Consider the following 17,963-nt stretch of genomic DNA (forward strand, 5'->3'; position numbering starts at 1 on the left):
CCCAAACAACTCCAATGAGAGGTATGGAAAGAGCAAAGGTGATGGTGGAATTATACATAGAAGATAGGACTTACCAAATGAATATGAATGCTGAATCATTAAATTGATATCTCTTTTAGTCTCCAGTATTTTCGAGAAGCTAGAAGTAAAACCTAAAATTGTGAAATTGTAACCCATGTCAAACTCTGAAATATGTTCTACAACTAATTGTGGTGCTGTGCTTGGAAATTTATAGCTTTTTTGTATGTATGTTCTTGCTCACAAAAAAAGGAAGGGAAAAAAAAGTCGATTGTGATGATAAAAAAGTATTTAAGCCCTCTAGCCTCCTATATTCTGGAGCATTTAGAAGGAAAAATATGAGAGGATTGTATGGTAGCCCATGACAAACTCTGAGATCTATCTTGTAACCACTTTTTGAAGAGTGCTTTGAAAACTATTGCTTTTTTATTTCTTTGCTTTGTATATATGTTATACAATACAATAAAAAAGTTTAAAAAAATGTAATAAGACTATTATAATTAATTAGTTTTAAAAGTTCACACTCTGAAGCTCTGTCTTTGCTCTAAATAGCAAATGATGGGGTAAAATATTAAAGAGGTAGCATTAAAAAGACTAAGTAAACAAATCCAGGAACAAATATTGAACAGAAATACAGGGTAGTGAGGTGGGATGAAACTGGAGGTCTACTAAATACTAGGTCTTTTGAAAGCAGGCATAGGTGTATGCAAGTTCAAGTCCTGGTCAGTTTTCAAATATATATGCATCTCAAAGTTCACAACTGTCTGAATGTTGTTGATAATTACACTCTCAAATTGAAATTTGCACTGAAAAAAAAAGATTATTTTCTATTTAGTTATATACTTCCATGTTCCATCAAAACCTATTTCAAAAGGTACTTTACTCTGTATACGTCCATGGATATTTCCTTCTTAGAGTAATAGATAATTAACCAAGGTTTTAAATAGATATATACATACATACATACATATACATATATATATATATATATATATATATATATATACACATTTATATATATTACATAATTTGGGGATTTGAAAATTGTACTTACTTTTTTAGCACATCAAACATGCTTTTCTCTACATTTACCAGCCACTGCTCTACAGCACTTCTTACACGAATTTTCCTATAATTTTTTCAGAAATATGAAAAATTTATTTTTATCCATATAGCATTCCTTTATAAACAGTAAACTAAATTTCCTACATATTTCCTTATATTCACAGGCTAAGGGGCTATAATTCTATATTATCTTTTGATTTTTCTAGATCTTAATCTGGAAAACTATGCAGAAAAGCATATCACCTAGCTTTAGGAAATTCTGACATTGAAAATACAACTCTACAAAATAAATAGGTTCCATGTAAAATATGAATTTCTTAGAAGATCTTTCAACCAACAAACCTAGGTTTGGCAGAGCATTTTTAAATCAACTTATATAAGGAGCTACATGCCAGAGATTAGAGAGCCCACACTGGAGCTGGCAAAATGGACTAGGGTAATGCACGGCCCTAGCTTATTACAATTGCCTGATAACCAATCATGACAAAACCAGAGGTCAGTGGACGTAGCAGTGGGAGCAATCCCAGCAATCCTAAGCAAATAGCAAATTTCCTTTCTATCTATAATAACATATAATAAAACCAAGAAAAGGGGCAAGCACAAAAAAGAAACTAGTAAATTTATGGCAGATATTTAATGACAGAGCAAAAGGAAAGAGCAAATTAGAAAGCACCTGGAGTTTGAGGATTCCATTCTTGTCATTAAAACAAAGGTGAGCAGAGTATGTATTGTAAGAAGTATTAGAATGGTAGAAGTGTATTTACATAATAATACTATCTTTGAAGAAGTAGTTTGCTTAGCAAACTTCTTTGAAATATCAGACTTCTTCAGCAAGAGGCTTTTAAAAACAAGGTTTACAGAGTCTAAATACTTAGTTTGTAATATATATATATCATACTTTGGCAGCACAAGACCTTCTCCTTCATCAGATATGAGCATCAGCACAGCAGGAAGGCCAATTTCTTGTTTCCATATCAATAATTGCTTTATATTTTCAAAACATTTCAAAAGATGAGGCTGTGGACCAGAAATAAATATAAACAGTATTATAAAATCTTGACCAAGTCAGGGGAGAAGTACCACTGAGCAAAGAATTATGATATTACCTGTACAGATTCAGGATTTTTGCTATCAGCTAGAATGTCAATAAGTTCAGCATTGCTAAGAAAGTAAAATCTTGGAAAAATTGTTCTCTTAATTTCAAGGTAGTCCTGTCCAGAACCAAGGAAAAATGAAGTTAAGAATATATATTTAACCATATGTGATTCATACACTCATTTAGACCTTCAATTACACACAGAAGTCACAGTCTTATAGTTGCTGTATATTTGGCAAGATCAGTCAGAATGATAACTCCTGCCCAATGAAAGCTATACTCGAATTGCTAAAAATAAATTTTAATCAATCAAAACTAAAACAAATGAAAATCTAAACAGAAAAGAAACAAAAACCCTCACACAAACACACACACACAACACACACACACTGTATTTTGGCATTATCACCATTGCTTAACCACTTTTCTGCTCTCATTTCCCTATATGTGAGGTTATCTTCAAAAATAAGTCATTTCAGCAGATGACTTCTACTTTAAGAATTCCTACATTTCTCACCCTTTCCTACAACTTATTTGCATTCACACCAGTTTTGTCTTTTCTTCCTTTTCAGAGGAAGATTTACCTATCCAAGGTAAAAAAAATCTATCTTTAAGCCAGGCTAAGCTCCCCTAGGTTTATTTAGTACTCTCCCACATCTCCAATCTCTCCCCTGCCAATGGCTTCCTCCGCCTTCATTAACATTTCTTCCATTAAAAAACGCAAAAGTCCTCCATCTCGCTTTGTTCTCCTCTAGTTATTATCTACTTACCCAGCTTTGTTTCACAGTCAAAGTCCTTGAAAAGATAGTCTATAAATCAAAATCATTTTTACTTAACTCTCAGTCATCCTCACCCCCTGTCATCTAGCCTCTATGCTATCAAATTTACTGTAAGCATTTCTATCTTCATGTAACATGATATTTCTCTTACATTTGACTTTATTGAATCTGTACTTCATTTTGACATCTGAGATTTTATGCTCCTATTTTTTCTTCTCGGCCACTTCTTATCATTCTCCTTCAAGAGTCGCTCTTCATCCCCTACATCTTATTGTTGACATTAAAGGTCCTATCCTCATCACTCTTCCTACTCATTGTGTTCCGCTTGAGCCATTTAATATATACCTACTTGCTCTTCAGCTAAGTTCCCTGTAGTATAAAGGTCTCTATATCCATCTGCCTACTGAATAGTTTCATTTCAAGGTTCCATAAGTACAAGATTTTTAATATGTAACAAAACTTAGTTTCCACACAAAGATCCTCCTCCTCTAGTCTAGTTCCTATCTCCTAGTGCAATCACTCTCCACTCTACTGGCTAAGTCAGAAAATCTAGGCACAATCCTGTACCTCTTTCTTTGATGCTTTACTTACCTGTCTGATGCACCTGGCTCCACCTTCTTTCATTCTTCCCATGGCCTTACCTGAGGCCCCCAATTTTTCTAGTCTTCTAACTGGTTTCTTTATATGTATTTTTATTGCCCTCTATCCACAATCTATGCTTTACTCCACAGAGATATTCCTAAATTAAATAATCTTACTGTCTTGCTTAATAGCTTCAGTGGATGCCCAGCATCTATAAAGTCAACATTTGTTTTATATTAAGGTCCTTCATCCTCTGTCCTCTGCTTACCAGGAAACTCTTATCTCTCACTATTTACCCACTGTGACCAATGTTCCATCTTTATCATTTTGTTCAGAACCCCAGAATATGCCATACTTGTTCATACCTTCATTTCTTTGTACCTTGTCCTAGGATGCTCTTCCCACCCAACTATCCCCACCCAACTACCCCCACCCTGATCTCTTTACCTAACTCCTATACTGCTTCCAAGACCCAGGTCAGTTATCACCACCATCAGAAAGCCTTCAGAAGTCTCAGGCTGGGATAATTTCTCCTCTTTAATATGGCTATATCATCCATCCTATCAGAGCACACATCACATTTATAGTGTCTCTTAATTTTTATATTTCCTATAATAGATTTTGAGCTTGGTAATTGTGGGGAATATGTCTCTTATCTTTGTAGTTCAGCACTTAGCAGCAGTTTCTGGTACACAGTATGTGCTCAATATATAAATAAGTGGAAGATTACTTATTTATATATTTGAGAATATCCTTAGTTATGGTCCACAGATGTGCTAGAAATAATTGGAAGATTTATCCCAACGATTCTGTGGTAAATTGGCTATTATTAACAAGAAACACTCTGGGTATCCCCCTAAGAGTATCTCTGAGGGTAGATATATACAGAAGAAGGCTTGCCTGGATAGAGAATTTTTAGGCTATAACTGCCATAGGCAGGTATTCTGGAGGATCATCACAACCACTATTACTTATGTTTAATAAGGAAAACTGATGAATGCCTGAAAAAAAATCTTGATTTATGAAGTATGAAAAAAATACAACAAAGTAGAATTACTATAACTAAGAGATTTAAAATGGAGTTTGGAGGACATTTAAGAGGTTACTGTTATGCATTTCTCTGCCAGATATCACAAATTGCCAAAGTATGCACAGCCACAAACAACAATGGTCCTCAAAACCCTAAAGACATCTGGACACCATAAAGAAGCCACAAGATAAAGAAATCAGTGAACTATCTAAACTGAAGGACATTTGGAGAGTCCTGAATATGTACCAATCATAAACAAGTTATATAATCTTCTTCTTTAAAAACCCTTGCCTGGAAGCACTAAAATGGGACACAATTTGGGTTGCTAGTTACTTGTATCTGTGCTCTACAAATTGCAATTCTAAGACTCCAAGCAAATGCTTTTGTTGCCTTGCAGCTCAGTTTGTTATTTCTCAGTAGACAACAATGAAGTGAATATGTACACCATGAATCTCAAATATTAAAACCAGTGTTTAGGGATATGTATGTCTACTGAAAGTGTAATGTTCTGGTGATGAATAAACATATGGAATCAGTAACTGAATTTGTAAAATCATCAAAAATACTCTATTTCAATTTTTGCTGAATTTTTCAAGTTAATAATAATAGTTGTGCTAATAAAAATAGTTAACATTCATTAAGTACTTTATTTGTGCCAGCTCTTGTTTTTAATGCATTATTACATTACTACAACGTCCCACAAAGGGGGCACTGTCATTATTCCCAACTTAGAGATAAAGAAACCTAGGCACTTATTTTTAGGTACTTTGCCTAAGGTCATTTAGATTGGTCTATCCACTTTTTTTCTTTTGAAAGAATTTTCATTAGTGCTATAGATGATGAGAGTTTGAAATAGTACTGGCAATTGAATAAAGAAGAAAATTTGCACTGCAATTAATTTCTGCAGTGAATTACATTATGTTTTGTACAGTTAAATGATTTTCCAATTTAGGATTGCTATAATTTTACCTCAAGACTTTTCTTTATTTGTTCAAGATATAAACTGCAATTTTGCAGAATTTCAAGTATTCCTGCAGAGGTGGTTATTCGCAAAGCATCCAGTTTATTTTGTATTTTTGACATTACTTCTTTCCACATGGAAATCACCTGACAGAAAAGTTTTGCTTCTGCTGGAAGCTGCCTTTAGAAATAAAAAGAGGTAATTTAATTTTCCAAGTTACTATAATTAAAATCCATATTGTAAATACATTTGCCACAGAATTTTCATGTTAAACACAGTTGCCATAGTGTATTTATATTGTTTAATTTATATAATGTTTTGATATGTTATTATATTTTTGCTGATGAGAATTATTAACTAAAGGTATTTTTGAGTGTCTATTGTCTACAAGTGTTACATAGAGTAGGAAGTAATGGAATAAATCACATCTATCCAGCATTTAAGAAGATAATTATATACAACTGCCACATATTATATAAGTAGAAAGTGCTTTGTGTCCTAAGAAATTAAATAAAACAAAGGGCTATTGGAACTCTGGAGAGGAAATGGGATCTGAAGAGAGCTTGTTGGAGAAGCATCTGACTTGGGTAGGACTTTGACATGAAAAAGAGAGAAGATCATACAGCCTAAGAACGAGAGTACTGAGATGTGCATAAGAAAATTAAAATTTTGTTAATGATTATCTAATCTTAGAGGATAAGGAAATGTGAGGCAGTTTCAGCCTAGGTATAGAAAATTTCCATTACAGAATTTTAAAAGCTTGGTAATCCATTGAAGTGTTAATGTGAGTTTTGTTTCTACTGCTGTTGCAGTTGAAAGGAGAATATTTTCAAAGGTTGTGTGGTCTTATCATGTTACTTTCTCTGCTTATCTATTCCCCATATCTACCCCAGTCCATCCCCAAATTGATTCAATCTCCACTTGGCTGAAGGTTGAAATGGGGATGAAATTAGAGGTAAACATATTTTTAAATTTAGCTGGTGCTACTTTTCATTCTCTTTTGCCTCTTGAATGCCCTCTGTCATGGCAGATATCCATGAGGTATATTGCTTGGGGTCTTTAAAGTCCTCCCAACAGAAACCCATGCAGTCTCCAGATGACCTCTTAAAATTGTTCCTCAAGCTCCTGCTCTAAGTTGTGTAACCCTGAGATTCCCCTCTTTGAGCTAGTAGCCATTCTGGGTGGAGAATGTCTAAGATGGCTCTAGCCTGGAACCTTCCAGCATGTCTCCTTGTTCTGAATCAGGATTTCTCAACTTCAGCACTATTGATATTTTGGGCCAGATCATTTATTTGGGCATGGAAGGACTTTCCTGTGCATTACAGAATGTTTACAGCATTCCTGGCCTCTGCCCACGAGATGCCAGTAGTATCTTCCCAGTTGTGACAAATAAAAGTGCCTCTAGATATCGCTAATGTCCCCTAGGAGGCAAAATGGCATCCGGTTGAGAACTACTGGTCTAAGGTAACCAGGTATTCCTGAACCTTTTCCTTGCCCTACTAAAAGTTCCTTCAGAATTCTCCAGAGGAGAGACAGGCCCTAGTTTCTATGCCCCGAACTCCAGGGTACTACATGGCAAACTCTCCTAAGAGGTCTCTCACTATTATCCCATTTCCCATCTTGGATGAAGGGCCTACAAGTTTCTGAAGTACAGCAAACATTCTTTTAGAGAAGAGACATTGGTCTCCTCTTTTGTTAAGCTCTCTGAGAGCTTCTAGTACAGCTCACACAGTTAGTTTGAACAGCTATATATGGCACAGCATTCTCTACTCTCACAAGTTCCCTTTAAAGAATTCTCCTTTCTAAATAATCTCTCATTCCTTTCCTCTTTTTCATATTTTCAACTCTGGTCTCAGGGCCATCATCCTTTTACATTAGTCAAAGGAAGGTCCATTATAATTCCATTGTTTTCTTTCCTTCAGACCTTTTGTGTAGGAGCTTTTGACATCTCTTAATTTAAAACCCCCTTTTAGCCTCTTAGAAAATCCTGTAAAAGAATAGTATGTTGACATTTTGAACTCTCTTACCTTTCTAGGTAAGAGATTTCTCTACTGATTTCTCTACTAAGAATATATTCTTAAGGTATGCAGTTTCACTTTTGAGGACTATCAGAATAATTATAGATTAATAGAATATAAGAATCACAAACCCTCGCATGATAAGAAATATACATGAAAAATGGATATTGTTTTCTAAAGTAATAATCAGATTTAAAGAGCTATCTTTCAAAAACCTTGAAAGACTCTCTTTTGCCATCAAAATAAAGTTCAAGGTGGGCAATGGTGGCTCAGTGGCCAAGTTCTTGCCTGCCATGCTGGAGACCCAGGTTAGATTCCCGGTGCCTGCCCATTTTAAAATAAATAAATAAATAAAGTGCAAAATACTTAGGTGATACTCCAGGTTTTCCATAATTTGCTCTATAATATGCCTTTCAAATACATACCCATGACTTCCTACCTTATTTTGGAATAGCAACTAAATTCCCTGTGTGAATGACAGTAGTTTAATTCTGACAAAATAGCACAAGGGTTTCAATTTAAGCAGCCTTAGATCCAACACCTTAAAAAGTAAGAGCCAATTAATTTGAATGCTTTGTATACAAAAGAAGAGCTAGAATTTTCCAACAATTGCCCAGACCCTCTATTTCACTTCATTCAAAGTAAGAAATTCTCATTATGTATGAATGCCACTAAAAACAAGCTTACTGTTTAAAATACCACACTGATTTATCAGAACTAAACAGGTATATATTATTGTTGCTTAAAGAATTATAATAACGTGTCTGACACATCTTTCCCAGTATTTTATAACTTTACATCAATAACTTTACATCAATGAGAAATAAGGTTTTCTTAAAAATGAAGAACAAAAATGATATTTGTGATTTCCTGCTATGAAACATAATAATAATTTGGAATGTTATACTTCTATGTCTACAGATAGGATAATTTTAGAGTATTCATTGAAGAAATGATGAATTACAGAATTCATCAAGAATTACAGAAGATCATTGGTTTACCATGTAATTTTTTTACTGCTATAAGGTAAATTTTAGATTTTTACCTTTGTATTTCTAAAGAATGAAAGATTGGTTCAAGATAAAGCCAATTTCTCTGACAATTCATCCATTCTTCAAGAGTGTAAGAGAAGAGAGTCAAGTTTTGATCCCACTCATTCACAAGATCCTACAATGATAAACATACATGCAAATATAAGAAATTACTCAATAAGTCATGTATAGAAATTGAAATCAAAGGTGATTATGAGTCATTGATATACAGAAAGTAATATATGATCACTTAAATGAGTAAAAATTTAATTATATTTAATTTGAGGAAAGGCTTAAAATGGCCTGTTCACATAATTTTGTCTCATGTATTATATAATATACAAATCTTTTTAGAAAAGATTTGAACAACATGTATATGCCTTTAGAAGTTAAAATGAATGTCTTCTACTCAGCATTTGCTTTCTTCCAAAGAAGAAACATAATGAGGAGTCTGATATGTATATATATACTATTCTTTTAGCCCTTTCTTTAAAGATTTTGTACACATATCCATATATACGCAATATCTTTAAGATTTTACATAAATGGAACCATGTAATACACACTGTTCTATAACTTGCTTTTTTATTTCATAGTGTCTTTTAGGGAGGATTTATGTCAGTACTGATAGGGTTCTTTTTTTTAAAAATGATTCTTCATTTTTTAAATGATTACAGAAAATCCCACTGTATGGAATAACATTTTTCCAATTAGCATTTTTATAAAAGTGATAGAAACATGTTTAAATCAATTAATACTAAAATATATATTTTAAAAACAGTACACTGGAGGAGTGACATTAGCAAAATGACAGAATAAGCAACATTAAACCCCTGTCCCTCCATAGAAACATAAAATATATATATATCAGAACCAATCTTGCTAGAACATGGAAAACAGTTGAAAGTATACAGCAACTGAGCAAATGCTGAATAAGAAAAAGGCAATTTAAAAATAGTAGGAAAGTTTTGTGGCATTTTTACTTGCCCTTCCCCACCTCCTCATTGAGTCAGAGGCAGACTAGAAGATGGTAACCTGCATTCTCAGGCTCCCTGGTTCCAGAGAAAGTACAGCAGATTTTACTAGCAAATTATAGTGTTTATCTTTTCCAACCTGTCAGGGTGCTACCTGAAAGACTGAAGCAAGGCACACATATCTGTTTCACCTAATTTGGTACTCACTCAGGGAGGAAAAGCAACAGCAATGCTTAAAAACATTGTAAGGTGAGTGAAAAATCCTGAAGGTGCCTGGGACATAAGATTACGGTTGAGTCATATAATACACTGTCTAAGGCCCATGAGTAAAAGGTGGAGAGTTTATTTGGGAATCAGAAAGTGGCACATATACCCAGGACGGAACACATTGCTCAGAAAGGCCCTGGAAAGACCTTAAGCTTTCATCACTGGCTGATTTCCAAGCTCAGTACAAGCAGTTAGTGAACACTAAGGCAGAATCATAAATGTCTTGCTTAAGTATTAGAGGAGTACCGCAACATTTAGCCAATCTTTAAAGGCTAGAAGACGTGTGTGTGTATGTCTGTATGTGTGTGCCTTGTGGTTTGCTAAAGCTGCCACAATGCAATCTACCAGAAATGCATTGGCTTTTCTTTTCTTTTTTTTATTGGCATGAGCAGGCTCCGGGAATTGAACCCAGGTCTCCAGCATGGCAAGTGAGAATTCTGTCATTGTGCCACTGCTGCACTGCCCTGGGTTGGCTTTTACAATGGGGACTTAATAGCTTGCAAATTCAGTTATAAGGCTGTGAGAATGTCCAATTAATGCATCAACAGGATGATGCCATCACTGAAGAAAGGCCACCGGCATCTGGGACACTGCTATCACATAGAAAGGCACAAGACCGGTTATGTCTGCTGTCCTTCTCTCCCAGGTTTAATTGCTTTCAGCTTCTGACTTCAGTGGCTTTCTCTCTCAACTCCAACAGAAGATTTTTCTCTAAGCTCTCTTGGTTTCATTTATCTTTTATCCTCTCATAAAGGACTCCAGTAAGTGGATTAAGAACCACTTTGAATGGGCTGGTTCACATATCATTTGCAATAACCTAGCCAAAATGTCCCACCTACAATAGGCTTGCATCCACAGGAATGGATTCAAAGGATATTGCCTTTCTGGGCAGCTCTAAACCACTACAATGCGTGTGTGTCTGCACGCGTGTGCAAAGCTCCATTACAATGTGTGTGTGTGTGTGTTTAAAGCTCCTGATACTCAAGAAAATTTCTGTAAAAAACACTGGCTGAAGGTCATGCAAGCTTCAGTTAGACATTGCTACCTATCATAACTTGCAAAACCCCAACCAAAACCATTCCTGCCAAGCCAAAAGAATACCTAGGGCATTATATAAAATTCTACAAAGGTTCCATGCACTAGGGAAACTTCCCAGAAACCTACAATTTCCAGATGGGTCCTGAAATGCAGAGGGGGCAGCCCTTTCAGAACATCAACTAGTCTCATTCCCCTATTCCATATTATCAACAGCCCCTTCCAACACGAAAATGTTAGAATGGACAGAGGCCAAATACCCCCATAGAGGGGGAGAAAGATCAAAGGTGATGGTGGAGTTATACAGAGAAGGTAGGGTTTAACAAATGAGTATGAGTGCCGAATCATTATATTGATATTTCTTTTAGGTTCTTTTAGAGCAGCTATAAGTAAAAGCCTGAATTTATGAAATTGTAGCTCATACCAAAATCTGAAATCTGTTCTACAACTAATTATTGTGATGCACTTTGAAATTTATTGTTCTTTTGTATATATGTTATTTTCACAAAAAAAAAGAAAAAAAAGGAGGAGAGTATCAGAGAGATAGTAAAGATTTAACAAGTGTGTACAGCTGTTGAATAATTATACTGATATTTCTTTTGGTCTCCAGTGTCTTGGAGTAGCTAGAAGAAAAGCTGAAAAATATTGGAACTATACCCTAAACCAAACTTTAAACTCTTTTCTATAACTACTTGTTAAAATGTACTTCTTTTTTAAAAAAAGAAATTTGTTGCTTTTTTGTATATATGTTATATTTCACAACAAAAAAAAGTGTGAATAAAAACTCTGGCTGAGCATAAGCTAACCCTTCAACAATCAAGAACAGCAAAACATGGGGAAAGGGAGAATCTAATTGTCAGAGTATCACATAATATTTGAATGTCTATTTTTAACAAAATACACAAGGCATATGTGCTGGTTTGAAATGATTTATGTCCCCTAGAAAAGCCATGTTTTAATCAAAATCCCATTTCATAAAGGCAGAATAATCCCTATTCAATACTGTATGAATCAGATCATCTCCCTGGAGATGTAACCCAATCCAGAGTAGTTTTTAAACTGGATTAGGGGAGATGTGTTTCCACCCATTTGGGTGGGTCTTGATTGGTTTACTGGAGTCCTATAAAAGAGGAAATATTTTGGAGAATAAGAGATTCAGAGAGAGCAGAGAATGCTGCAGCACCATGAAGCAGAGAGTCCACCATCCAGAGCTTTGGAGATGAAGAAGGAAAACGCCTCCCAGGGAGTTTCATGAAACAGGAAGCCAGGAGAAGAAGCTAGCAGATGAAGCCATGCTCACCATGTGCCCTTTCAGCTGAGGGAGAAATTCTGACTGTGTTCACCATGTGCCTTCTCACTTGAGAGAGAAACCCTGAACTTCATCAGCTTTATCTTTCAGTGGATGCCCTATATTAGACATTTCTATAGATTTGTTTTAATTGGGACATTTTCTCATCCTTAGACCTGTAAACTAGCAACTTATTAAATTCCCCTTTTTAAAAGCCATTCTGTTTCTGGTATATTGCATTCTGGCAGCTAGCAAACTAGAAAACCATACAAAGAAGCAGGAAAGTGTGGCCCATTCAAAGAAATAAAATATAGTGAAAGAAACCATCCCTGAGGAAACACAGACATTGAATTTATTAGACAGACTTTAAAACAACTGTTCTAAATATGCTAAAGGATAACATGATCAAAGAAGAAAAGAAAACCATGTTATGAACAAAGTGAGAATATCAGTCGAGGACAGAAATTATGAAAGGGAACCAAACAGAAATTCTAAAACTGAAAAGTACAATAAACTGAAATGGAAAATTCACTAAAGGTATTCAACAGCACACTTGAGCAGGTAGAAGAGTCAGTGAATTTGAAATAAGACCATTTAAATTATCCAGTCTGAGAAGAACTTATAGAAAAGAATTAAGAAAAGTGATTGGAGCCTAACGGACCTTGGGAACACTATCAAGCAGAGCAATGTATGTATTACAGAAGCACCAGAGGGAGAAGAGAGAGAAAAAGGGGCAGAACAATTATTTGAAGAAATAAATGATCCCAAACTTCCAAATATAAAAAAAGATATGAATCTACACATCCAAAAAGCTAAACAAACTCTAAGTGGGATAAACTCAGAGTGCTATACTGTGACATTATAATATTGTAGGTCTCAACTGTAATTTTTTTCCCCAGGTGGATGTGAATTGATTGTTATCTTAGTGTTTAGAAACAATGCCCACCTCATTTTCTGCCTTGTGTGAGTTCCAAGACAGGTGAAACAAATACAAGCATTTTGCATTATTCCTTCAGGTAACACTCAAACAGGTCAGTAAGATTCACCTCCTAATTTTCAAATAAGGTCTGCTCTGCTCCCTCTAGAACCACAGACCAGAGTTCTACACTGGGAATGCAGTCTTCAAGACTGCAACTGAGCTAGAGAGAGGGTGGGGCAATGAAAAGTAGAAATGCTATAAAGCTTTCCTACCCTTCTTAAGTTGCCTTTTCTTGGTTCCTCTTTCACTTGGTTGCTGAACTCTTGTTTTCCAGAGTTCTGGTAAAGTTTGTTTTGATCATGTCTGGTGATTTTTCATTGTTTCTGTGGAGGTATGAGGATCTGTTGCTGCCTACTCTGCCATTTTTTTTTTTTTTTTTTTGCATGGGCAGGCACCAGGAATCAAACCCAGGTCTCCAGCACGGCAGGCAAGAATTTTGCCACTGAGTCACTGTCTCATCGCCCCTACTAAGCCATTTGTTGGTCACTCTTATATATATATATATTTAATCATACATGGATGTTGGATTTTGTGAAATGCTTTTCCAGCATCTAATGAGGTGATCAAATAGGTTTTCTTTTTTAATTTGTTAATATGAGGAATTACATTAATTTTAGTTTTGAAAATTAAACCAACCTTTTATACCTCAATTTAATCCTTCCTGGCCATACTGTATCATCCCTTTTATATATTATTGGATTTGACTTGGGAAATTTTTGGTTAGAATGTTTGTATCTACATTCAAGAATGCTCTTTGTGGGTAGTTTTCTTATAATATCTTTGTCTGGTTTTGCATCAAGGTAATCAAGAGTAAGTTGGGTGATCTCCTTCCTCTTCACTAACATGGAAGAATTTATGTAGAGTTGGTATTTTTTTTCCTTAGATGTTTTGCACAACAAAACATCTGGAATTTTCTTTGTGGAGAGATTTTAAACTAAAATTTTAACTTCCTCAATACATAAAGGGCTATTCCAGTTATCTGTTTATTCTTAAGTGGGCTTTAATAGATTGTGTCTTTCAAGGAATTCATCTATTTCTAAATTGTTGAGTATAATGGCTTAAAGCTGTTCATAATATTCCCTCATTACACTTAGAATCTATAGTGATGTCCTGAAATTGGTAATTTGTATCTTTTCACTGGGTTTGAACAATTGGTTATAATTTTCCTAGACCTCTGATTTGGGTCTTTTATTATCTTCCATATCTCTACTTTTATAACATAAGGGATATAGTTATAATTTTAACTATGTTAATGTCCCTATCTCTAATCTAATATCAGTATCAGTTCTGGATCAGTTTTCGTTGGTTAATGTTTCTTTTTATTATTGCCCCTATTTTCTTGCTTCTTTGCATATCTAGTAATCTTATCAGGTACTAGATAGTTTCATATCCCTATAAGTATTGAACTTTATTCTGGGTTCAGTTAAATTACCTGGTATCGGTCTCACCATTTTTGGTCTTTGAAAATTAACCAGAGCAGTATGTAGTTGAGAGATAATTATTCCACATTACGATGGCAAGATCCTTCTGAGTGCTCATGAATTTTGAGGCTTTCTATTGTGACTGGTGTTAAGAGGCACTATTTCTAGCTCTGTGTGAACACCAAGCATTGTTCCCTCTAATCCTCTCAGATGCGTGTTTTCTAGCATGGTAGTTTCCTGACATGCATGTACCATTGATTAGTACTCTGCTGAGTTCTTAAGCAAGGGCGCTCTGCAGATCTTTGAAATTCTCTTATTGTGCAGCAGCTTTCTCTGGTAATTTATCCTGCAAACTCTAGCCTCTTTTGGCTTCCAAGTCTTTGAGCAGCAACTCCTCGAATCAGGGAGTCTGCCATGCTTTGGCGGAACTCCCTCCACCAGCTAAGGTCTATTAATGCAAGGCAATAAACTAGAGCAATTGTAAGGCTCACCTTATTTGTTCCCCATCTCTCAAGAATTCTTGTCCTTCATTTCCTGATATCCAGCATCCTTAAAATTATTTCATTTATTTTGTCTAGACTATGGGGGTTTCAGGAAAGATGGCAAATCTGACTCCTGTTACCCCTTCTAGCCAGAAGTGGAAATCTTTGTGTACGTGTGCATTTTGTTTCCAGCTTATTAAGTACACCAAGGAATCATTTATTAAATTCATTTCTACTTTGTGATAAAGGCATCTAATGCTCAAAATATTTCTTTTCATGGTGCTATGGCCAATTATGCCAAAGTTTGACATGTCATTCTTTTCTTATTGTATATTTCTAATTTTAAAAATTCAATTATGGGCAGGTGGTGGTGGTGCAATGGCAGAGTTCTTGCCTGCCATGCCGGAGACCCAGGTTCATTTCCTGGTTCCTGCCCATGAAAAAAATAAAGAAAAATTCAATTACATGTCTTATATATCTTGATGGATGCTTTTAAATGTCCATTTTTGAGAGATTTTTTGTTTGCCTATTCTTTGCTATTCTTTTGTCTTTGGTTTTTATTTTACTGTTTGTGGTCAGAGATATAGATTATTGGGTTTATGTCTTTTTAAAATTTATTATTTTTCTCTGAAGTCTAATTAATTGGCATTTTTCTTAAATATCTGCATTACTGAAAATAATGTAATGCCATTGGTGAGTACATATTTCTTTCACTCTATCAACTTATTTATGTAGATACATGTACGTATATTATATGTATAATCATATAAAATTATACTAATTTGCTATCAAATATCTCTATATCCTTACATATGTGGAATCTTAAATTAATTCTTGGGTATGATTTTGGACATGGGGCTGCCCACAGAAGGAATATCAGGGGGCACCAAGCAGAGGTTGACCTTATGGTTCAATTCCTAATTATACCAAAATGGATTTGGAGGCTGCTGCTAATTCTAGAAACAACTGCAAGAAAATACAGATACATAATAATAATATGAAATTATTAGGATAGAACAATTTTTTGAGGGTGGGGGTGGGTAAATGCATGATCCAGGAATCAAACCCGGGTCTCCCACATGTAAGGCGAGCATTCTACTACTAAACCACCTAGAAGTAAGAAATAAGATCAACTTCAAAGAGCAATAGCCTAGGAAATGAAAATGAAGCATTCCAATACAGCAAGTATAATCTCAAGACAATGCTTTTGGCACAGGCACTGTTTCAACCATGGATGTTTCTGGCAGGAATTGTACTGCTGGTAAAAGCCCTGGTTAATAGGGTCATATTTTCACATGATCTAAATTTATCCTGTCTTCACAAATTAAATTGACATTTTCTCATGAAAAATTAATAATTTTTCCATAAAGTTATTTTTAATAGTCAAAGTACTAAATAGTAATCTCATTTCTATATAAGCATATGAATGATTTATAAAATGTAAAAGCTTGTAGAATGCAAAAGATTTAAGTGATAAATAAAACAAAGGAAAATTAAAACATTTTCCTTTTGCTGTTACATTTACCTTAATGGGCTCAAGATAGGAAGATCCTTTAATTGTTGCAAGTATGGCTTGAGATTCTTCTAACTGGGCCACTATGTCATCTACAGATGAAATTATTAGGATAGAACAAGTCTCTGTGTGATGAAGAACTAAATGTAAAGGAGTAGTGTTCCAAAGATCAATCATCTTAAATAGCATTTTTTCAAGTGCAGTTTCATTAGTTGCCGAGGTTGATATTTCAATGATTTCATGTTCATACTGAAACATCTAAAATGAACAAATTATTCTTTAATATCCAGTGAAGTAAATAATTTCCCATAGATTTAAAATGGAGGATTTAAATGCATGTTTTGAAGGTCCATCAGAAGTATTGAAGATCTGATTCCAGTTAGGTTTACATCCTAGCCAGAGACTTCATGACCTATCCTTCATGATACAGCCCTTTTCGGTTTTTAATCTTTCTGACTACTTAACATTCTAGTCAGTATAGAGAATAGTTAACAGTATCTTCTGTATATATATATGTAGATGGTACTGAGCATTTCCTTTAGCTTTCTTTTCTCTGCACTAATGCCAACTACTTACCTTACTTTGTGATATGCTTTTACTTTCTATAATAATTCTTGGAAAGAATGCAGGAAAACGCAACTCTAATATTACATTGCCATTTTTCCAAGGCTTCTCTTTCTTTGCCAAATCCCCAGAAAGATAAATATAAGTGCCTCTAAAGATTCATTAGTAGAACATATACGGGCCTTCTTGCCATGTGAATTGACTGCCTATTTCCAGAGGACAAGATCCTGATACACTCAGATACTCAGGGAACTTCTCATCTCCACATGTTCAAATTAACTACCTTGACTGATTGTTTTTTATCAATCAATGATAAAAATGATTGAAGAATCAATCATTGTTTCCATATGTCATCCTCACAGGGTAAAAGAATGAGGCCTAATCCCTATTTTGGTAATGGGGGACCTATGAACAGATAAAACTAGTTTTTATCATCTCTCTTACGAGTCTGCAAAAAAATGGGTATAAGGACAGTGTTTTGCCCCTATCTAACAGCTTTGGGAAAGAGGTCTAGCTCTTAACATCTATTTTAGAGCCACAGGAAGATAAGAAACCATAAGACCATCAAGGTTCTATGCTAGTGAAAGAATGTTGTGCATAATTGCTGACATCATGGTATTGTTAAAAGCTAAATCTAGACACTGATAATAGGTAGGGCAAAATTTCAGCCAAGTGAGTTTCTAACTCTGCCAAGGTTCAAGTTAGGGAGCTGACTGACAAATAGCCAGATTTTGCAATTTAGTTGGTAACACCTGAGAGTTTCAGATGAGTGGCTATAATTAATTATTTGCCTCTGTTATAAAGCTATAGCTTTCTAAATTGAAAATGATCCACCATAAAGTGGTACTATACATCTTATG

At 34.9% G+C, this 17,963-nt stretch overlaps 1 protein-coding gene across 1 annotated transcript in view; it reads right to left on the reverse strand.

Moving 5' to 3' along the window:
- DNAH14 (dynein axonemal heavy chain 14) overlaps positions 1 to 17,963 on the reverse strand; it is a gene marked incomplete at its 5' end in the record, with an annotated part of 509,245 nt that overhangs the window by 310,101 nt on the left and 181,181 nt on the right. The window contains 6 exons of the mRNA XM_077129892.1: positions 1,073 to 1,147; positions 1,982 to 2,100; positions 2,190 to 2,294; positions 5,540 to 5,711; positions 8,595 to 8,716; positions 16,552 to 16,797. Of these exons, the coding sequence (XP_076986007.1) occupies positions 1,073 to 1,147; positions 1,982 to 2,100; positions 2,190 to 2,294; positions 5,540 to 5,711; positions 8,595 to 8,716; positions 16,552 to 16,797 (839 nt within the window). The remainder of the gene's footprint in view (positions 1 to 1,072; positions 1,148 to 1,981; positions 2,101 to 2,189; positions 2,295 to 5,539; positions 5,712 to 8,594; positions 8,717 to 16,551; positions 16,798 to 17,963) is intronic.

The sequence above is a fragment of the Tamandua tetradactyla genome, chromosome 2 (assembly GCF_023851605.1).
Source record: "Tamandua tetradactyla isolate mTamTet1 chromosome 2, mTamTet1.pri, whole genome shotgun sequence".
NCBI lineage: Eukaryota > Metazoa > Chordata > Mammalia > Pilosa > Myrmecophagidae > Tamandua > Tamandua tetradactyla.